Source organism: Plectropomus leopardus, chromosome 9 (assembly GCF_026936395.1).
Source record: "Plectropomus leopardus strain MGB_pleo_1.0 chromosome 9, ASM2693639v1, whole genome shotgun sequence".
NCBI classification, from domain to species: Eukaryota; Metazoa; Chordata; class Actinopteri; order Perciformes; family Serranidae; genus Plectropomus; species Plectropomus leopardus.
The window spans coordinates 23,327,009-23,349,576 of record NC_142184.1 but is presented as its reverse complement, the minus strand read 5'-3'; the positions used below and the strand labels follow the sequence as shown (position 1 = coordinate 23,349,576).

Sequence of the window (22,568 nt, the reverse complement as noted above, 5' to 3'; positions counted from 1 at the left end):
AAAAGGACAAGTTAATTATTTATTATTATTATTAAGTGTGGGCAGATTGGAGGATTGAGATGACATCCAGAGGTGTTGGTCAATCACTTCTCAAAGCACTTTCTCCAGGATCTTTCTCTATGTTCATCTTTAAGATCCCACTGAGCTCTCTGAAAATAAGCCTAGAAGATTCATGTTAATTTTCACTCCAAGAGACATCAGCAATGAAACCCTGGGTCTGCATGACACATAGAGCGTTATGCTACAATCAATTTTAACAGCTGTTTATTTCATGATGACGTTGGATTTTTCCAGGAATGCTTTGTTTAGCACCAGAGGGTGTCATTTCTGCTGGGGAAACAAAGCTTGAGTGGCACCTGGGTGACATCCAAGAGGAAAACATCTGCCATCAGCCTCCACAGTGGCTCAGCATCTCACTAGCTCACAATTGGGCGAAAAGGAAAAGGTTATGGCACCATTTAAAAAGAGCCCCATCAGAGAGGTCATTTGCAAAGGGAAATTAATATTGATGTTTACATGGATAATTATTATAATTCACTTTAAATACTAGCCATTAGTGCTTTAGCATTGTGAAAAGTGGTGCTGGTCATCACAGGCTTACTTATCATGTTGCTGGTTAAAATGTGCCATCTCTTCTGAATAACCTCAATATCCATATTTCATCAAAACAGACAGCATGAATACTCCCTCATTATAAAAGCCTTTACAATGAAGTCTGACCTCACATTCAGCATTTAGCAGACATAAAAAAAATCCTATGCAATCAGGTTTCATTCACTGGGAAACTGTTTTTGATGTACCAACAACTGTTTCTGGCCCTGTTGCAGTAATTATGGTAAATTGACTGCACTCACATGGCACTTTTCTACCTTAACAGACAAAGCGCTTTACAATTTGCCTCTCATTCACCCATTCACACACACACTGATGGCAACTGCTAGGGAGCAACTTGGGGTCAATGTTGTGAATTTTAAATTTAAAATAAATATAAAATAATACCTTTTCAAGCTGTATGTCCCTTGCCAAAGCCAAAATTAAAAACATAAGTCCCTCCTTAGTACTTACATTTGTTTGAATGCTTTACCCATTATGCAGCACCCCTTCACCACTCATAAGTAATGAACAGTCCCCATCCCTAACCACCAAGGGAGGCCAGTGCAGCGACTAGGAGCACACGCAGAGTGCCTCAGACAGTTTAAATCTGACTAAGGTGTTTACATGACTGCATAGCTTGACTTGCATTATCTGGCTGTGTTAATCTGATTTTGAGAGATTCGCTTTAGTACTATTACAGTCAGACTGACATGTTTACATGTATTTTCAAAGTCCAGTTTTAGTTAGACTAACACAATAATTCGACTTTCTCTAACATCATGTAAACATTCTGAGTGTTTTCTTAACTCTAATCAGTCTAAATTACAGCAACATGGTTCCCTACTTCTCTTGACATTGATAGTTTTGAACTAGCCTATAATAAAATTCCTGAAATTCAGTTATGGCTTTTGGTTTTGGTGTGCCACCCCAAGATTTTCAGCGGCCCCATCTGGCCACCCATATGAAAAATATCTGGGGCTGCCACTGCTCTGATGTTTCACAGGCCCAGGGCTCCCACACATTTTCATGGACGAAATTTCAAAACTTTTTCATGACTTTTCAAGGAACTATAATACATATTTTTCCTTGCTGGGCATTTCCCAAACATACTCAGATTTAAACTATATTCAGACATAATTTCAGTTTGCATGCATGGAGAGAGATGAATTGGGGGGAGAAGATGAAGGATTTTGCGTGATGGTAGCAAAATGTTTCAACACATGTTAAAGCTACATTACATGGACAGCTTCAGACAATAAATTCGCTGTGATGTTGCATGACATGGAAGATCTTTTTACTAAATATTACTGTAACAATTTCATTGCACACAACAAAACTCCATGACTTTTACAAAAAATTTCAATGGAAGATGCGATGAGTCATGAGATTCCATGATTTTATCAGGTTTTCCATGACTTTAAATTTAAAACAAAAACAATACATTTTATCAATCATAGGTGACAAAAACTACAGAGATGGTATTAAATTTTTATGTTATTTTAGGTTTAGTTTTATGATTTGGTAAACCAAGTCAGTGTTGTCATTCTTCCTTCCTAAAAGCAATGAATTCTAAGCAAATAGTTGTTTTTGTTATATCCATCTAAACTACATTTCCTACATATATGTAGTAATAGAACAATAAGAAAAAACTTTTTAACAGATTGAATGAATATAAATTATCCTGGCATTCATCAGTTTGATAGATTTCTGTGACTGAGAGAGGTGGGGGATGATGACAAACTGATCATGCGCCTGCCTCGCTTTGTTTACCTAAATGTCGGCCGGCCTCGACAGCTGGGTTCATTTACCCTGAGATCACTGAGGGTGAACTGCTCCAAAACACGCAAACTATCTGTGGACTGTGAAGCCAACATGGGCAGGTGAGTGTCAGTTAGCATTTATTTGTGCAAAAATAATCCTTGAAACTGCTGCTGTCACACCTAATTTTGCCCAGTGGGCGTTGTGTATTTGTCCTATTTTCCCTCCTCCATGTCTCGCTGAGTGTGGAAATGACAGGGTTATATGGCAGCTTCACCTCCCCCAACTTCCCCCAGCCATACCCTGACAACCAGCTCATAGTGTGGAACATCACTGTCCCACATGGCCACAGGGTCAAACTCTACTTCAGCCACTTCAGCATGGAACCCTCGAACCAGTGTGAATATGACTACATCCAGGTAACATGCTGGAGAAACTCCAACTCCCATTATCTGCACTGGAGTCTGTAGCTTGCTCACTAAAAGGCCTCTGACCTTTTCAAACTAGGTTTTGGCTGAGGGGAATGAAACCTTACGGTTCTGCGGTGAGGAAGAGAAGAACCATGAATGTACCCCAAGGAACACCATCATACTGTCAGCTGGGAACCTCATGTCAGTGGTCTTTAGGAGTGACTACTCTAACGAGGGCCGATTCACCGGCTTCCAAGCATTTTACACCTCAGAAGGTGATGCAGAATAGTGACATTTGTTGCCAGCAGGCAGGCACCTTTTTTGTGGCTATAATTGCACCAACAGTTTTTAGAGAATTAAGAGCAGGATTATACATCACAGGTATGCACAGGAATGCTGCATTTAGATTTGTAAAGAAACAGGAAAGACGACATAAAAAAAATAGTACAATGGCACACAGTGTTAATGAAGTATTACAGAAACAGACCAGTCGCCAGAAGAAAACATTGGCATTGTATGTTTCTGCAAGCCATTAATATGTTACATTGCACGTTTAATACTCGTCATATAATTTCTAAAGTGACGTAGTAGACCAGCTGACTTTGCAATCAGGAGGAAGACGGGGGATAGTGGATGATGTGACACCTCGGCAAGATGACTGTGAAGCCTCAGATCACTGCAGCCCACTGTTCTAGACCAACGTACATCAAGACCTGTTTGTTTTAAAGCGAGGCAATGCTGTGTTTCCAAGCAGTTTTTAGCCATCCATCATTGTTTTCACAGGGATAGTGCCACAATAAGATGTTGTTATTTTTACAGAATCATCAGATTTGCATTTCCTGCTGGGATTGTATCACAAAAGGCGTTTTATTTTTATCAGGACATTGACAGTTCTCCAGCATGATTGTGTCATTTTTTAAGCTCAAACATGATCTTTTCCTAACTATAACCAAGTGTTCTTAACCACACCACATGCTAAGCTTAAACATATCCATTACATAATTAAGTACAAATATATGGGTTTGCAGAAACTTACTATGCCAACATTATCCATTGGATAGTTTAAATAGTTGCATTGTCCAAGCATCCTTACATTTGTCGTTTCCCAGATCTTTTTCATTAGAAACCCTCTTTTTTAAAAAATCATTCAGTTACTTTTGTGATTCAAGTGTTAATGTCTTTAAATTTTATTCATCCTTTTTTTTAAGTAGCCCATCAGCAATTTCTGCTTTCATGCAATTAATACAGATAACAGGTAACAGGTATACATGGGAATGTTAAATTTAGATGTAGAAGGAAAGAGGAAAGACTACAACATAAATACAGTAGTCAACAGTTTTATGTGAGCAAGAGTTAAGACACACCAAATTCAACATGACTCACTTCTATGAAGTGAGTCATGTTGCACTGGCATGTTTCTATTACAGTACAGAACGGACAAACCAAACATTGACTTTGGATAGGACCATTCACGTTTTCATGTTGACCACTACAATGAGAGAGGCAGAAAAACATCAAATTTTTAAAGTGAAACTGCTGTATTCAGTATTTTTTAAATCAGTTTTAATTACCTGGTCCATTTGTTTTGGAGAAGAAGAGACCCCTGTGAAAATTTGTCTCCTGGTACAAAACTCCTGAACAATGAGGGAGGGAGTTTTCACTGCTAGATGCCACTAAATCCTATACACTGCTCCTTTACCTTTAAAAAGTCATGGTGACTCTCTCTCACACGCACACTGGAAAAATACAAATTAAAAGAGTAATCATACATCTGCTAATTGAGTTTAGGCACATTTAGGATTTACATTCATATCAAGACACTCTCACTTTACCAACTTTAAGTATTCTCATGGATGGATAATACTGTTTCACTCTGTCTCTTACAGACATCAACGAGTGTCAGACAAAGATAGATGGAGAGAGAGCGTGTGATCATCTTTGCCACAATTACATCGGTGGATATTATTGCACATGCAGACAAGGATTTTTTCTCCATGACAACAAAAGATCCTGCACAGGTAAGCGCTATGCAGACTGGCGCTCAAGACTCATGTTTACGTGATCTCTGTAAATCTCTGTAAATATGGCATATGGTGTTTCTTGAGCGAAACACACTGTTGCTCAGCTCTTCACCACCAGAAACAGCAGATATAAATGGTAATAAAGCAAAGTGATTTCCATTAGTGCACACTGACATCTGTGTGATGTATTTGGCTTCGACATATTCAATTCACCAGCATTTGTTGATTATATAACCAAAGAATGACCAAGTCTTTCACTTGGCACAATTTATCAGTGTAGTACTTAGGTGTTCGATAGAAAATGCTGCTAATTTAAAAAGAAGATGAAAATGAGACCAAATTGCTGTGCTGTAAACATGTACAGTTGTAATTAAACCTAATTTTCAGAAGAAAAGGCCATCTGTCTTTCAAAATGTTCCCAATAATTGAAAGAACTCCAGAACAAATCTTCAAAAAACAATTTTCTGACATTTTACACGGGGCACACAGTTGATAGCAAGCAAGATTGGATTTCACTCTATCATAGTTGGCCAGTACTAACTCATTTCAGACTCAAAAGGCACACTGATGCATAAAGTAGTTGATCTCTGCCAGCTGGTGTAAGGCAGGGTTAATTACTGCGATTCTCAAGGGAAAAGCAACTTCAAAATGGCATTAAAAATTGATACCTGTGTGCGACACAAATAGTGTAGCGACACTGAGTAATTAATCACAATTACCAGTTGATGTGCCTTAAATTATTATTCTTCGCTAGAGGAAAAAGGGTGACAAAACAAATCATCCATTGAATAGGCAAAGAATGATTATCTGCCTACAGATTCTACTAATTATATGAATTACAGGAACTCAGCCTCTTAGCGATACTCATTTGTTTTTGTCTGTAACAACAACTGCACACTTCGCAGGGCAACAGTGCGAACCTAAACGAAGGAAATGTCTCAATTGACATGAAAGAAATATTCTCTTCCAAACAAAAAACTTTTTCATACCCATTACGTTATTGTTGTAGGTATATTATAAGACTTGTTCATCAAAATGTGTAGAGGGGATGTAAATGAGTCTTTCTTATAGTGCCGTGCCAAAGCCAGGTGTTGACCTCACTGTCGGGGGTTCTGACCAGTCAAGGCTACCCGAGCCCTTACCCCCCAATGAGCGAGTGTGACCACATCATCCGTCTGCCGGAGGGCTACAGAATAATCGTGGACTTCCTGGAACCCTTTGATGTAGAGGGACACTCAGATGTCCCGTGTCCATATGATATGTTGAAGGTTAGTCATGTGACTTCAGAACACGACACACACAGGAAAATGAATAAGCAATGTATTCCTCCTCATGCCTGTGGAGGCTGTTTGTTACTGACTTGTCCTCCTTGGGTGATATACTATACAGCCATGCTGTTTCCTGCATAATTAAGTGTGGCTGGATATAAATCAGTCAGGCATTTAATGAATCTTCTTGTTTGATGTTCCCATTTTCAAGATTTCAACCGCTGGACAAGAATATGGACCTTTCTGTGGATCAGTGCCACCCAGTCGCATTGACACGGGAAGTTATCAAGTGCATGTTGTGTTCAGATCCGACACTAGTGGGAAGAACAAGGGATGGAAGATCAAGTACACCAGTACCAAGGTTGAATCCTGATGGCTTGCATGCACACGCCTGACATGAACATTATATGCAGGGTCGGATTTGGAGAAAAAGTTTTTGTCTGAACAAGCTTTTCTGCTCCACCTGCACACTTTTTCGGTCCTTTATCCATTTCGAACTGTGCTCTTTCTGCTTGATTTCATTTAACAGCTGTATTTCTGCCTGACCTCTGACATTGCATGAACAGATCGACTTGAAGGGGTCAAGGGGAGGTGATGATGGTTGGCACCACTGCACCAGCCTTACACTGTAGATAGCCTATTGACAATTTTGGGGCCGTGTAACTCCTAATCAGATGGGCTGTCCCAACATCAAGTGGGCCGTGGCCACAAGCACTTTTTCCCCTGAGAGGGCAAAGGCATTACCAGTCATACTCTCCCTTACTTGGCCTCTGATTGGTTACCCTGATATACTTACCCTAAAACTGTATTGACATAATGAGCGACACAGCAGCGTGGATACATCGTTGTTTGAGTTGTTTCTGAAGCGTTGTCCAAGCACTCGTTGATGGAATCGTCCTGGGTGTATCTTCTGCTTGCAACAAAGCACTTGAACTCATTGTCATCTAAAGTTTGTTTGTTGGTCAAAATATATACAGTATCTATGCTTTTCATCAATGTCAGAATCCGATTCTAACATTGCATTTCATTGCTGCATTGCATCCCCGAGTGCTAGCATATACTTACTTGTGTAAATAAAGAAAACTCTAAAATCCAAAGAAACTTTGACTCAATAACTTATCATACAACCATAACATACAACCTGAAGTCATATAAGCATTTTAATTAAAGGAAAAGAGCATTCCTCAAGGCACTGTAGCTGCATGCAAACCGTTCTGCTCTTTTTCAGCTAAAGACAGCAACATATAATAATGCTTTGGCAGAAATAACAAATTAATTTCATGCAGAGAAGCGGTGAATGTTAGTCATTTAACCTTCATACATTATGCAGCTTGTTCTCAGCAATCCCATATGCTTTTCTGAAAACAGTCATTATATAGGGTTCTTTAGTCCCATGAAATTGCCTCTTATCTGACACTTCTGCATTCACTCACTAATATTTCCTCCCATCTGTGTTCTATATGTGAGGCAGAAGAGCACACCTTAAATGCATGGATATGAGAATGAAATGCACTTGTGTTGATTTATGTGTTTGATATTTGTTTTTGTGGAACGCTACTTCACTGTGTACTTGCATCTTTTTTAAACTTCATCATGTTTGCACTTTGAAGACCACTACAGCTTACCTGTAGCAAGGCAAGGTACGCACTGACCCATACATCACCTTGGCATTTGCAACCCAACAGAATCATAAGGCCTTAGGTGGACATGTGTTCTCTGAAAAATCATCTGACCACATGGGATGAGATTTGTTTCTAGCATGAAATGCCCAGACAGTCCTCAGGGCAACTGGGTGCTTACAGAGCAAACCTGCACTTGTTACCAGAGCTCTGTTAACTCATAATCCAGTCCACCAAGACAGTGTGACACATGTGTTATCGACTTCTCCCATACCCCACTCGCTTCCAACTGTTCCGCCTAGTTGGAGCCAATTCCACAGGAATTACGCACACCATGAAACCCATTAACCAACTGTTGGAAAATACATAGCAGCAGCATGCAGCCAGTAGCCTTAGAGCTAACAGACCCATCCCTATTTATTTGACAACCCTGCATCTCATGTATCAGCTTAGTATAAAATATGTAAAAATAAATTGCACGGTTTCTGTTATTAATGTTTCTGACTATGAAAGAACATTCATTAATCAGTATTTTTGGGCAGTAATTCACAAACCTTTTACACTAAATACCACCTCAGAAAATATTAGGCTCTCCACCTATGATCTCTCTCGGCTATCAACAGTTTACACAGGAGGCAGGTTTATTCCTAACAGAATGTTATTTATTGACTGTACCACCAGATGGAGCACATGAAGTTGTAGTTGGTAGCTTTTCTTAAGACAGATAAAAATCCTATTCCTCTGCTTTCTCTATTGCCTTGTAGTGCCTCTAATGGCTTTTTCAAACTTGAACGAAAACAACCAATCAGAGCAAATGAGTCTCTAAAGCAGCTATCAACCAGGCAAATCACTGCTCGGGAACTGCAGTCAAACTGTTCAACAAGGAAGGGTTGATCAAACATGAATCAAGACTCTGTGACTGCATTGCCTATTTCTCACCGCAAAAGTTTTCGGTAACACAAACTTTTTTAGGAAGAAGAGGGACATGATTTTCTTCATAGATTATAGCTTTATAGATATTATGTGGAAAATAATTTTGATGAATAATAAAATGGACTTAATGGTTTCCCACGACAATGTATTTATGCATTTATAAATATTTATTTAATATTTTCAGAATAATTTGGGGATTCCTCTACGTAACACTGGAGGGAGCTTGCGTACCAGAAGTGGCACACATTTCATAGTTTGAGAAGCAGGGTTTTGGTGGCAGCGTTTCTAAAACCTCTCCTTGAGTACCACTTGTCCTGCATGTTTTAGATCTCTCCCTGCTCCCACACAGCTGATTCAAATTATCATCTCATCAAGCAGCTTCAGGTGTTCATACTGTGTTGATCATTTGAATAAGCTGTGTGGGAGCAGGGAGAGATCTAAAACATGCAGGACTAGTGGTACTTGAGGAGAGCTTTGGGAAATACTGTTTAAGGGTATGTACATTTAATTCTTAAAAAGAAAAGCTCCTCAGTTATAACCCAAATCTTAAATTGTGCTTTTGATTAGATCTTCAGAAGACGTAGTGTCTCTAGAATACAGAATCTTCTTCTGAGATTTGTCAGTCTATTTTTACTTATTAATAAAAAAAAAACAACGAGTGGGACAACAGCACTATCAAAAGTTTGAGGGCTGGTTTATTTTAGAAAATCCCCCCAACCACCATTCACCGTATTTTTTAAAAGGCACCTTAAGTCACAAACTGTACAGTCATATACAACTTACTCAGTAATATTCGTCTTGCATATTTAATTTAAATACAAAGTTTGTATGTGTTGGGGAACTGATGCATGACAGCAGAGGGACAGCTTACTCTGAGTGAAACTGGGTGACATAGACACAATACTGAGTAAATAGCAGATCTTGATGAATGCTGTACTTTTCCCTGTATCTAATACTAAAGTACAAGCCGCTGGTGACATCTCAATCTCACCAAACACAAGAAGATGATCTCTGCAAATTCATCCGCCATCATTTGTGCCCATTGTTCAAGAGACCGATGAAAAGATGACAGGCATGACAAATGCTATCTTATACATGACCTTTGAGTCACGCAGATCTGCACACACTGTACACACTATCTTACATCACACAGCCACTAGACTGATACATAACCTCCATAATAGTATATAAAAGCTGGCCTTTGACAAGCTCTCATCCATAAATATTGGTTCTATGCAACTCAAAGATGAAGCTTTGACATTCTCACTCACATAATGTGTTCAGTGAAGCTTCACTGCATGAAGTGATATATCTTGTCATACTCTTTGTTAGAAGTATGAATTAGTCTGCGTTCCCCTTTCAAATGTAGCTTTTATACAAATTTATTTGGTTGATATCAGCATTTGCATATTTCCCAGGAAAAATGTTACTCTCAGTATCATTCTGCAGTTTCTGTCTGCATTCAATGTCCCTGTAAAAGTAGTGTTGTACAGTTACTTTGTGACTTGAGAAGAGTTTCTATACTCACATATGGTATTTCGACCATTTATTGTTCCATGTAAAGAGCTGCAATGATTAACTGATTAACTGAAAACTATTAAATTAGTCGCCAAGTAATTTGATAATCAGCTTGAGCAATCAGCAAAGTTCTTCAATTCCAGCTTCATAATTGTGAATATTTTCTGGTCTCTTTACTCCTCTAGGACAGTAAACCGAATATGTTTGGGTTGTGGACATATGAGTACTTTATCTTGAGTTTTGGGAAACACTTGTTGACATATTTAACCATTTTGTTATGTTTTATAGATCAAACAAACAATCAAGTGATCCAGAAAAAACAGATTTAATTGACACTTAGAATAATCATGAGTTGCAGCTCTATGCATGTAGAGATTCTTTAAATGTCATACATCAGTTAATGATTACATTTTACAACATACATGTACATACATAAAGACTGTTGTACAACATGGAAAGGAAAATGCCACATTTAGGTGTTAAGTGTTTATGTACAAAAGCTAGACAGTGTTTGATTCTAGGAGTCCACTAGTGCCCTTAAAACCTGACAAAAAGTTGGAATGGAAGTTTAGCAGTGCTAAGTTTCGGTACGAGATACCTTTAAGGTATAAATAAACCGGTACCAAGTAGTATCGTAACCTCTCCAGTCAAACAATACCTGCGCTGAATACAGATGTAGAAAAAAATAACTATTGGTAAAGTTTTGCCCGCAGCCAATCACTGTGTATTATTCAAGATTAGTGTGACTGCCGCACTACTGCAGCAGCTCCAATCCATACAGTCTGTGTTGTGGTGAAGTCGAGTGAGGTGTATTTGACAGAGTTGGCAGTTCAGTGTGCCTAGGTGCCACAAAATGTTCGACAGTATTGCTGTATTACATGCCAATGATATCTGGCAGCATTTTACGCAACTGAATGCCTCCTTTCACACGATGGGTATTGCACTAAGTAGTAAAAATAATGTATCACATGAAGCACTCTACTAGTATCAGTATCATTTAAAGGGTACCGGTATTGTATTTTTTAGACTATACCCAGCTCTAAATTTTAGTGAGAACATAACAATTGTCCGTTTTTGCAGGAGTCAGTAGGAAAGACAACACGCAGGAGGATGTTGGGAGGCACAGGGTTGGGCTAGCTGCCAGCTGATTCAAATACGATCACATTGCTACTCTAAACTTCCCTAGAGATTCCCTATACTCAAAGTGTAGATGATTTCAGCGATAGCACATGTACAATTTGTTCCAACAGACACAAAATAATATATTTTGTCACTCGCCATATGCTGGAGATCCAAAGTGTCTTTAGGTAGTGAAATTACTACTTTTAGTCAAAGGTTCTAAAAAAAAATTGCAGTGCACATCTTCGGTCTGAATTGGCAGTGTTTAAGTGGCAGCAGAATGTAAACAATAAATCTGGAAAGTTGATTCAATAGTGAGTTTAGATAAAACCTTAAAACAGTAATTCCTCAATTTGAGAATCATGCTAATTTGCTTTCTTTCTAAGAGTTAGATGAGAAGACACCACTCACGTGCCTAACAGCTAAATACAAAGCTAGCATAAGCATAGTTTAGCACTGAGACTACGAATAAGGGGAAACAGCTAATCAAGCCTTGCTCTGATTGGTCAGCATTTACAAGTCCTCCGTATCTCAGAGTCTCTTCATCATCACTGCTGCCTGAAGCAGAGTAAAATGTGCTTACTGCTGTGAGAAACAATTACAAATAAAAGCTTCTAAACCTAAATCTTAAACTGGACATGTTCCTGCAAAATTGGAAGAAAAAAAAAATAACAGCATTGATAACCAAGATCACTTGTTTCCCTGAAGCTAACATGTAGCTATATGTAGCAATGTGGGCTACATAATGAAAATGTGAACAAAATACATACACAAAAACGATAAAGAGTAATCGGAATGGTCTGAAGCCTGAGGTTTTTGCTCACAGGGATTACTTTTACATACGTTTACCTCATTATTTTAAACCATATTTGATATAATTATCCAACAATGTAACATTATATATACAACAGAAAATAAGAAAAAGCATAAAAGGTCCCCCCATAATATGTTATAGCTAATTTGTTTATTCGTACCACTGAAGTGCAAAAGCGACAAGTTGTTTACGGGGGGTTATACGCAGGACTATTTCTTGGCTGCATGCAGTTGCGTCCTGGAGTCTCGTTATTGCAGTGAGGTTTCCAGGCAACCAGCAGAGACTACAGGAATATAACAGTTACTGGTAGACAGATTTTGTATCTTTGGACAGAGCCAGAGTCCCTGTTTCCAGTATTTAAGCAAAGCTGGCTAACACACATGAGTGGTATCCCTTTTTTGATCTAACTCACGACAAGTAAGCATATGAGCATATTTCCCAAAATGTTTTGCTTTAAGTTTCACATGAATATGTTTATCTGTGATTACTTTCACAGCATGGCGCTCATCAAAATAAGGAGCAAATAGGGAGTTGATTCCAGTTGTTGACGCACGCGTGTCTTTGATAAACATGACCTGTGCAAATGACTTTGCCTCCTCTTGAGGCAAAAGCATTCAAGTGATTTGCCAGTTTTATGAAACGTCAACATCATTAACATTCATGGATTCCAGCATTTTGGATATTATATCAGTAACACAAGTTAAATCCCATTCTTCTGACCCTGAGGCAGGTAGTATGAATTCTTATCAGTCTCTGCTCAGGTGAAGCCACAGCCTAGTCACTGCCTTGGGCTGGTGTTTCTACACCTTCCTCTGCACTCTGCTCACTGGTCTGCTGGCTGCTGTCCAGCTGTGTGGTGTTCCTGATGGACTGCATGGCCTGAACCTGCTGGAGACGTCCGTTGAGCTCAGCCTCGCAGGCCTGCAGCAGCTGGGACATCCTTGTTCTGTCCCAGCCCAGCACCTGCTCCATAGCTTCCACCCCTTTGCTCACTACCATCTAAAGACACATGGAAGAGGCTTCATTAAAAACACCAAAGAGGTGAACATGTGAAACTTCATACTTATCATTTTTAGATACACATGTACAAACTAATGCAATCCAATTAAGGAAACCATAGTAAGGGACTTTTCCCACCAGCTGATAAAATTGTAAAAAAAAAAAATATTTTCAGCAAACATTTTACAAGAAAAGATATTGGTTTATAACACTCAATATCTGTAGAGTGCTACATTAGGTTACTGCTGATGCAAACAGCTGCGGCTTCACATTAAAAGCATTTAACTGGAAAAACCACAAGTTGACTTTATTATAGAGTAGTCACAGAAAATGTTACGTGTATGACAGTGAGATTAGCATTTTGAGCTGCAGGTGGCAGGCTGCACACCTCCATCTTGGTGATGTAACCAACTACTATTCTCTCAGAAATGTTATTAGGTTCTCTATTAGCATCAGGTTCAACTCTAAAATAGTGGCAAATTGGCTCTGCTTTTTGTTTTGACAGAAAATCCTCCGACATTGTCTTGTCGGTCAGCTCTCCTTATATTTGTCAAATAATGAGTGAAATCTGATTGCTGCTGCTCTGTGCTTCGACTCTGCTGCTGTACAGAGCAGACACTTTCAGTTTATTATTGTAGCATCTGTCGTCTGACTACAATTTAAAAAATAAAGGAGGCATCTGTAATTGGTGTATGCCTGAACACTGTATAACAACGGTAACACCAACTTAAGTCCAATCACACAGCCCTGTCACTAATCAGTTAACATAGAATGAATAGAAAGGACACTGAATCGTCTGCTGTGGTCATTTGACTAGTGCAAAAGAAACTGTCAGTTGTTTTTAGCTGAAAACACACGTCAGTTAGGTGTTAAAGTGTGTCACACTTACTAATTTAAGAACTCTGATTTGGCCTTTTTTCACCCATTTTCCTTGTAAAACAGAAAAATACAACTGTGCACCAATCCAAGTTTCACTCTTTACCAAACTAAGTCTGTTGTTAGCTTAACTGCCTTATTAACTCATCATAAAATGCACTTATTCAAACTTGAGAGAAACCATTTTTTAAAAAAAACAAACATCTTTTTTAGTCTTTTAGTTATATAGAGGTTTAGTTATATACAAGTTGGTTTGTTAATATGGAAGTTCATATGATTTGCAAAGGCAACGGTAAAATGGCAAAATGGCCATCTGTCTGACTGCCCTGCTATGCTGCTTTGAAAGGGAATGGTTGTTATACTATTTCTATGAATACATCCGATTCTTTGGAAAGCTCATAATGTTCAGGTTTTGTTGACACAGTTGTGGCTGTCGTTGGCGGTGTTGAAGTATTGGACTGAATTATATTGAAAGGTGATCCTAATGTTTTGCTCTCCTTGTGTATGTTAGTGAGGATGGACAAAATCTCCCGCATGCATTTTGTCTAAAGCAAACTCCCTTTGTGATAATGTGAAAGAGTCACTGATAAAGTATGGGTGTGTTGTGTCAGGACTTGCAGCTTCACATAATTGCTTCGTCATTTTTTCAGCTGCTTACTAGACTTGACAGGGTAAGTTACAGCATAAGCTGCACACGTTTTGAATCAGACTGGATTAGTGGTGTGAGTGATTACCTGCAGATCCTCAGTGGAGAGTCTGGTCTCTGGGTTTGTTTTGCCCTTCAGGACCATCAGTGTCCTGGACGTGAATCCACACGCAGAGTCCACCTCCATCCCATCCACCTCCACGTCTCCAGCCCCTGACGCATTAAAATGGATTCTCTTTCAGGATTATTTGTTTTATAAGTGTACAGTGACAATAAATCACTACAAGAGGTGAGATTATTCAGTAGCAACAATGGTTCCATCTAGTGGCCTAAAGGCACAAGTATGGCTATTCCTCCCTGAGCCGGTGAAATACAAAAGCACTGGAGGAATAGACTGTATACTTATTTATTAGTGTTGGCACAAAGAAAAATAACAGGCTAAGAAATAATGCTACTGTTGTTTTAATACTATACATTTTAGTTTAAATGCTGTTGTTTTAAGTAGAACAAATCCTGCTTGATTCATTTTGTTGTTGTGACAACATGCTTTGCCATTTTGCACATAGAAAAACCAAGGAAACTATAAAAGAGGGGCGAGTCATTACATCAGTGACAGCATTCAAATTCTGCATTTGGAACCAGACTTAGGTGCTGCTTGTATTAAAGTCAATGGGACAGGCATGGCAAGTCCCAGTGTTATCCATCATATCTTTGTTATTCGACTTTGACTGAAAAACGCTTCCACAAAATTAAAAAACACAATTTACATGATGTTGACTGATGTTTTTTAACTAAATGTGCACATTAGTGTTCCTTGTGGTTGGTCTGTGATCAGATCATGGCTCTGTCCAGCAACTGCATGTAACGTTAGCTCACCCAAACCCATCAAGTCCAAGACATCGTATTTCATGACCAAATGGGGCAGGTCCCACTTATTATCACTGCCCAGACTTCAATTCATGATTTTTATTATTTCCTTGACAAAAACTAAAAGATGTGAATGCATTAAATATTTGTTTTAATATTTATTGTTTATACAATAATTATTTTTGATATTTTGATTCCTCAGAATTTATTATTACATGTTGTTCAAGATTTTGTTAGCAATGTCTCTGACCGTCATCAAAAGACCAAGCAGGACATGGGTCATTACCCTCCTGCAGGGCGACACAATCATAGGTTAATATTGATTAGTTTGCTGAATGTTTTACTCGTGTTTATTGATCACAGCTGTTCATTCAAATATTTTATTATAGGAAAGAGGAAGATAAATGATTATCACAAAAACAGAACCACATTTAGAGTCACGGACCAATAAATTATGTATTACAGAGATTTTTTATAGCAATCAATAGGTAGATATGGCTGCTTGAGACTTTTTTTGTTTAAGCCACTGCTGGCTCTTATTGTGAAGTTTGTCTTTAACCAGACTGAAATACAATACATCAAATTAAAAACCACCACACAGTGACACACCCTTACCTTCCTGACTGGGCTGACCTGGCTCTTCCTGCTGTCCGTCCTCTTTCTCCGCAGCTTTCAGGTAGAGCTGGAGCAACTCCTTGGACTGCCTCTCCTCCTCTCGTCGGTCCAAAACTCTCTGCATTGTTTCCTGCAGGTCCTCGGCCTTCTTCTCTTGGAAGCCCAGAGCAGACGCTAGCTCAGGGCACGGGGCATCCACTAAAGTCTGGAACAGCAGGTGACACAGAGCAACTATGTACTTTGAGAACACTGCAGTATGTCAAATGTGGTGCTCCACACGAACAGCAAAAAAGTCACAAGGCAGTAAGATGAGTGACAAACTGCCACACCATATGCATCACACATCCAAGAGGAAGCTACTGTGGACACAGCACCCAAAAAAATGGAAATATAGCAAGGTGAAAACAGAAAGCAGGCAAAGATAGGGGTGGGTTTTACTTAAACTTTTGCTGGCATTTACAGTGTTACCGTATATTTTTCATGTTGTTAACAAATTCTGTTAAAAAAAAAAAGACTGTCTGACTTACATTATATTGTACCCTGTCTGTGACCCCATAGGCTCCTACTGATGACATGAATCTTACAAATGGTAACAAATTCATAGTTTAATTTTTTTTATTAATTATTAATTAATCTAATTTCCTAAAGCAGCTAGGCACTGTAGTTTTTAGCAAAAATTACTCGAAACAAGAGTAAAAAGTTAAATTGTTTGAGACTTTTTAGCAGCAGATAAACACGCATTAGTAAGTATTCACAGTGTATGCAACACTGAGTAATAATACACAATATGCAACAGTCCCCGCATTACTAAGGTAAAATGTCACAACAATGTGGCTCACTAAAGTGTTGATTGTTTTTTTTTCATTGATTTTTGAAAACATTCGCGGTCTGATGCAGGACACCCCTCCCACTGTCTTGGAGGCTTCCCTGGTCAACCTCGGCAGTATATTGTCTGAAAAAGGGAAATCGTCAGCTGATTGGGCTCCTCTGGGCCCTTGAGCTATAAATGCCGGCCTTTGTGCTCACTGTCTCTCCCATCCTACTGCTGGCATCCACCCTGCATCATTGGGCTTGTTTGAAATGAGCTGTGGCTTGCCATGAATGTAGACAAGAGTACTCGATTGCAGTGAGAGGAGGTATCAAAAAGCTGGCCTTTAGATGAACAGCTCAGAGTTGGCCTGATGTGACTTGCAAAGGCGGAAGTAACTTTAAAAGTGGATGAAATATATATTCCACTATTAATGTATGGAGATGGACATGATGGGTGAATGAAGCTTTGGGGCTTTCATTCTACTTGTGCCAAAGCAAAAAGGTTCAAAGTTTCAAAGCCTTAATCGCAGCAAACATAGTGACATCTGGTGGTTTGCAAGATGTCTAACAGCCCTACAAGATGGGCTGAAGCACCACAATGCCTCACTGTTTTTAATAGTTTTATTTATTAAGGTTCAACGAGCCTGCATGTTATTATTAAATCTGTAACATTTTTTTATCACAAGTGCTGCAATAAATATAGTTGACATTGTGCAATATGTTTCAGTACAATAATTCATTAATGCATTCTCCAAAAAGCCAACAAATAAAACCTTAATGTGCCATCTTAGTGTAATTTGGACTCAGTGTCATTGTGGATTCACATGTTTAAACTTAATGTGAGATATTTATGTTATGTTTTATATGAATTGCAATGGGATAGGATTGGGAAATTGCATTCTTAAAATTAGCTTATCAATCGTATAGCTATCACTTAATGTCAGGTAAAAATGTTCTCATATTTATGATTATGTTTTTCTAAAGTACATCACTGTATTTCTGTTATTCTCCTTTGCATAGTAACAGAGTTTAGCTGCAAGACTTTCAAAACTGTCAAACAGAGTAAAGTGCTTTCCAAAGCTTTTGGACAGTTTTGAAGTTTTGAAACCGGAGCTTCAGTATCACTCTCCCATCTCTATGTAAATATCTTGCGTGGACTTCCGCTTTGTCACATTCCCTGAGCCCTTTTGTGACAGACGCTCGTCCTGGATGCAAACCTGTTTGGTAACTTTAAGTCTAGTGACACATGCGGAGCTGCTGCTTGCTACACTGGTGACCAGTTTGATTTATGACCCTTGAGGTTTGAGAATGCTGAAATTAGTTCAGGCGCTTGTTATCAGTGTAGATGAAAGTGGCTCTGGTCTTTAGCATTGTATCATGCAGGGATTTCTGTGGATTTTGTTTCTGGAGACTGTTGTAAGCAAGCAGCTACAGCTCATGCTTTGATTGGTTTGTATTAATGTAGTTAGGTTTCCTCTTTGTGTATGTGTTTTGGGTTGATTGGGTTGCCAACTGAGCCTTTGGAAGTTTGTCTTGCTGCAGGCCGTGTGTTGTCGGGCAGTTGTGATAAACTTGAGTGCCAATTTGGATATCAACATGTTGATGTTTACTTTGGGTCAAAGGTTGATCCTCATTTCCTGCTGACCATACTCCTCATTGTTCTATATTTGTCGCTTTCCTGTGTTGCTGCAAGAACCATCTACGATTTAAAGTGATAGTTTGGATCTTAAAGCGGCGCTGTATGTGGTTCTTGTCTATTGTCAGTGCTTTGAATACAGTAGATGTAGGTCAGCACACCCTGAGTTTGGAGAAGCAAGCCTGAACACCGAGGATTAGCAATTTACTGTGGTGGACAGGGGTAGCAGCAAAACATACTTTAGCCACCTAGAAAAAGTCCCACCTAAGAAAATCATTATCAGTTTAAGTGTGCGCTATATTTAAATCATTTTCACCATTTTTAGTAGGATCAGTTTATTGTTAGTGTTTTTCTATGGGAATTGCTGACAATAACAACAATGCAAAATATCACCAAACCTTATCTTTTAACGTGACTGCGAATACAAAAGCTCATGGTGACGACTGATTTGAAAAGTACTATTTCCTTATCATTTTTTCCTGGTGCATGCTGGGATATTTAGGCATGAGAGCAAACACTGTTGGTGAAATAGGGGAATAATGCTTGTACCTGTAAGTCTTCCTCTGACATGAGGATGATGCTGGTAAGGTCCTGCTTCAGCTGCTGAGACAGATGCCACCAGGGTGCTGCAGCACTGGAGGCGTCCAAAACATCGTTCCCAAGCACCATAGAGTCCCTGGCCATCCAGGCTGTACCACCATCCACTACAATGAATAATAAAATAGTACCAAAATACAACAATATGCATTTCATGTTGAAATTATTATAATCCATCCAGACTAGGGCTGCGCAACATATTTGATATTAAAAATGTTGTGATATGAGACTGGATATCGTTTTAGATTTTGGATATCGTAATAGCATAAGTCTCGTCTTTTCTTGGTTTTAAAGACTGCATTACAGTAAAGTGATGTAATTTTCTGACCATACTGTTGTAGCTCATTATATCTACACTATTATTGCTCATAAATCTCATGGTGTAAATATTTAGTAAAAGCACCAATAGTCAACCGTTAAATATTGTCTCAATATCAATATTGAGGTACTTGGTCAAAAATGTTCTGATATTTGACTTTTTCCATATTTCCCAGCCCCAGTCCAGACTTTAGACAAATCCCAGATAGAAAAAAAACTTGCTTACTCCTGCGAGCTGGGGACCACGTCTCTTTTTCATGCAACAGCATGAACTTTGTGTTTAAAGGTAAACATAAAAAGTAGGCTTGATCCGCTACTATCGTCCCATCATCCTCTAGGACCACTGTGAGCTCCTCATCAGAGCTGAATCCAAGAAACTCAGATCCTGTGGGAAGAACAGAGAAATGGCAGACTTTACAGACTGTATGTGAATATCCCGAGAAGAGAACTTTGATACTCTTTAGCCATATACTTCATAACAAAACAATCGTAACAATCAGTCCTTGAGTTATATATCCGCTAAATATTTCAGCCAGTAACAACTCGCACACTAACTGATCATTTGAGAATTCAAGCAAATACCAGTGTCTTCTGTTCTTCAGTAAACACATCCGTCTGTCCTCTGTCACCACCACTGCTCCTATTTGTCACTGCTGTTGAGAAGTTGTGCTGCTTAATCCCCTAGGCCTGCCTTTTAAAAGTATCCATATTCTATTGTAATGATAAATCCATATGTGGGTTTGGCCCTGGTGGTTTTAGTTGCAGACCCCAATGAATCTTTACTGGTATTTTTCTTCTTCTTTTTTTTAAATTCACATGTAAAGCAGCACCATGATGCAATTTTTTTTTAAAATGTTCAATTGTTTGTTTTTTTCAATGCATGTGTGTATTGTATAAGCTCTCAGAGACTGTTTGATTCAGTACTGTGTAATACATGTTAATAACACACTTGTTTACAATGGATAGCTTTGGTTAACATGGTGAATTAGCAAGTGAAAGTTTTCCAAATATCATTCTTGATTTTGTCTCCAGTTACAGGACTTTATCACATCTAAATATCAGAGATGAATTTGGTTTAAAAAGAAAACAAAACGATGGCACAAACATGGTACTTTCCTTTTTTAGATGCCGTAATTTAAATGTTTCCAGAGACCATGAGGTGTGCATTGATCTGGGCAACGCCTGCTGAGTAGCATGCGAGGAATGAGCAGGACAGGAGGGAGGTCTTGCCTGACTTTTCATGTTTGGGCCCCTGCGAGTTTGAACACGATGAAAATATTGCTACACTAAGCTCGTCCGTGATCATGATGGATAAGACTCTCTGGAAGAAGAGATTTTGTATCTCTGTAGGACATTACTGGCTACATGGATTATAAGTAAAGAGCAAGTTTTAAATGTTTATCAAATTCCAATGGCAGAGATGAGAGAGGTTTAAAAACTAGTGCTGAAGATCACTGGAACATTGTGTTTCACTTTGACAAAACGTACAGCATCCATGCCATAGACTAATGCAAACTAAGATGACAGGAAATACAATACAACATTTCTCTTACACTTGAATCAAACATTTCTATTAAGTTTAGAGCCTTTCGTCTAACGTTAGACACACGATTAAAAGTTATAGCCGTTTTTTGACAACTCACCCTTTATCTTCAGCTCATCTAAAGAAGGAACGACCAGCCCGTATGATTTCTGTCGCGTAAAGTTGCACACTCTGCACGGTCTCCTATCTGTCATTTTGGCTTTCTGCAGAGAAACGCAGTTTTCTTCTTTCTTTTATTATCCTGATGCTGTCAGACACAGACAGTTAACTCTCGTCTTCTGCAGGTTTCGAACACGGAACCGCTGCGGTGGCTTCTTCCTCTTCTTCTACTGTGTTACGGCAGCTCGCATCCTTGGTGTTGCAATACTGCCACCCTTTGGCTCTTGCTAACTCCTACAGTGGTATCTCTGTTATTTCAGCCAATATGAATGTTAGATGTATAAAGTTCACACTTTCCATCTAAAACAGCCCAAAACATGAGATGTTGATCTCAAAGTCTTTGAAAATTGAATTGAAGATGTGGGTGCATCATTCAGAAAAACTGAATTTAAACCAGACGCAAATACTCCACGGGCCCAGACCCCAAATCCATTTCCCAGCTAGCAGAGGATGTTTCCACAAAACTGGCTAATGTTACCTAGAAGTTGTAATAATGTTTTAAAGAATCAAATCAAATCAATCAATCAAAAGCTGTTATCAGCACATATTTTGGGGAATTTTGGCTTGACAGAGAATTTCATACTCTACATTTTCGCCTATCATCAACCTATAGCTGCAATAACAGATAATACATTACTCAGCACTCAATCTGTTCCGCCAAATAGTGTATCTACCCACGACCACACGGGACACTTAAAATTGTGAAAGGATTAAAACAGTGATATCAGCAAATACTGTACTTGACTAACATTGACAGAGTGAATTTGACTCTATCACAATGTGCAGGGCCGGCGGGCGCCATCTGCTGGAGGGGCGCCGCCACGCCGCCAGTCCCCCTTGGCCTCGAGGGAAAATAATAATAAAGTAATAATTTTCTATGCCCACTGGTGCCCTCACGCAGTGTTTTCTGTCTAGAAAAAAAAAAAAAATATATATATATATATATATATATATATATATATATATATATATTCACATTACTAATAAATCAACAGTGACATGTTCCTAAATTATGTGTGAGCACGTGATGTGTCGTTATTGGGTGCGGAGGTGCGGGTTAGGGTTAGGGCACCTAGGGCACCAAATTGGGTAGAGCCGGCCCTGGCAATGTGCATTCAAATTCCAGACAGACGTAAGCCACTAGATGCTTATCCAAACTCAAATCATTCCACTTTCCATTCGTTCAATACTTGCTATATAATACCATCAATAGTTTACTCAGTTGTCCCCTAATAAATTGAGATTTCTGACATGTTGGTGAAGATTCTCAGTCATCCCAGTCATGGTAATTTAAAGTGCTATAGTATAAGTGATTGGATTTACTTGAGTGTCTTGAAGATGTTTCAGCTCGCATATAAAAGGCCTCTTCAGTTCTGAAATTTCTGACACTTATTTTGCCTCATGACTGAAGACTGTGTCATCAGCTGTGGCACAACAGTAATTTCCCA

At 38.9% G+C, this 22,568-nt stretch overlaps 2 protein-coding genes across 2 annotated transcripts; one reads left to right on the top strand and one right to left on the bottom strand.

Annotated features, from left to right (window-relative positions):
- The first annotated feature begins 2,349 nt into the window (after positions 1–2,349).
- On the top strand, positions 2,350–7,152 carry masp2 (MBL associated serine protease 2). Its single transcript, XM_042492481.2, has 6 exons — positions 2,350–2,474; positions 2,549–2,771; positions 2,860–3,037; positions 4,649–4,780; positions 5,855–6,051; positions 6,263–7,152. Exons 1-6 carry the CDS (start codon positions 2,467–2,469, stop codon positions 6,422–6,424), a joined length of 900 nt encoding a protein of 299 aa, XP_042348415.1. The 5' UTR covers positions 2,350–2,466; the 3' UTR covers positions 6,425–7,152.
- A 3,278-nt stretch (positions 7,153–10,430) lies between these two features.
- Positions 10,431–21,287, bottom strand: dffa (DNA fragmentation factor, alpha polypeptide). The gene is made up of 6 exons (XM_042491818.2): positions 21,062–21,287; positions 19,645–19,803; positions 19,053–19,207; positions 16,058–16,262; positions 14,664–14,788; positions 10,431–13,053 (listed from the first exon to the last, which is right to left on the bottom strand). The coding sequence occupies exons 1-6, from the start codon at positions 21,153–21,155 to the stop codon at positions 12,829–12,831; spliced, it is 963 nt and encodes a 320-aa protein (XP_042347752.2). The 5' UTR covers positions 21,156–21,287; the 3' UTR covers positions 10,431–12,828.
- Positions 21,288–22,568: the final 1,281 nt, after the last annotated feature.

Excerpts from the sequence above, each read along its gene's own strand:
- masp2 (XM_042492481.2), top strand. Across the intron at positions 2,772-2,859 it reads GTGAATATGACTACATCCAG|GTTTTGGCTGAGGGGAATGA; the intron begins GTAACATGCTGG and ends TTTTCAAACTAG. Across the intron at positions 6,052-6,262 it reads GTCCATATGATATGTTGAAG|ATTTCAACCGCTGGACAAGA; the intron begins GTTAGTCATGTG and ends CCCATTTTCAAG.
- dffa (XM_042491818.2), bottom strand. The coding sequence starts at position 21,155 with ATGACAGATAGGAGACCGTGCAGAGTGTGCAACTTTACGCGACAGAAA. Across the intron at positions 14,789-16,057 it reads AGGTCAGCCCAGTCAGGAAG|GGGCTGGAGACGTGGAGGTG; the intron begins GTAAGGGTGTGT and ends TTAATGCGTCAG. Across the intron at positions 13,054-14,663 it reads TCTCCACTGAGGATCTGCAG|ATGGTAGTGAGCAAAGGGGT; the intron begins GTAATCACTCAC and ends ATGTGTCTTTAG.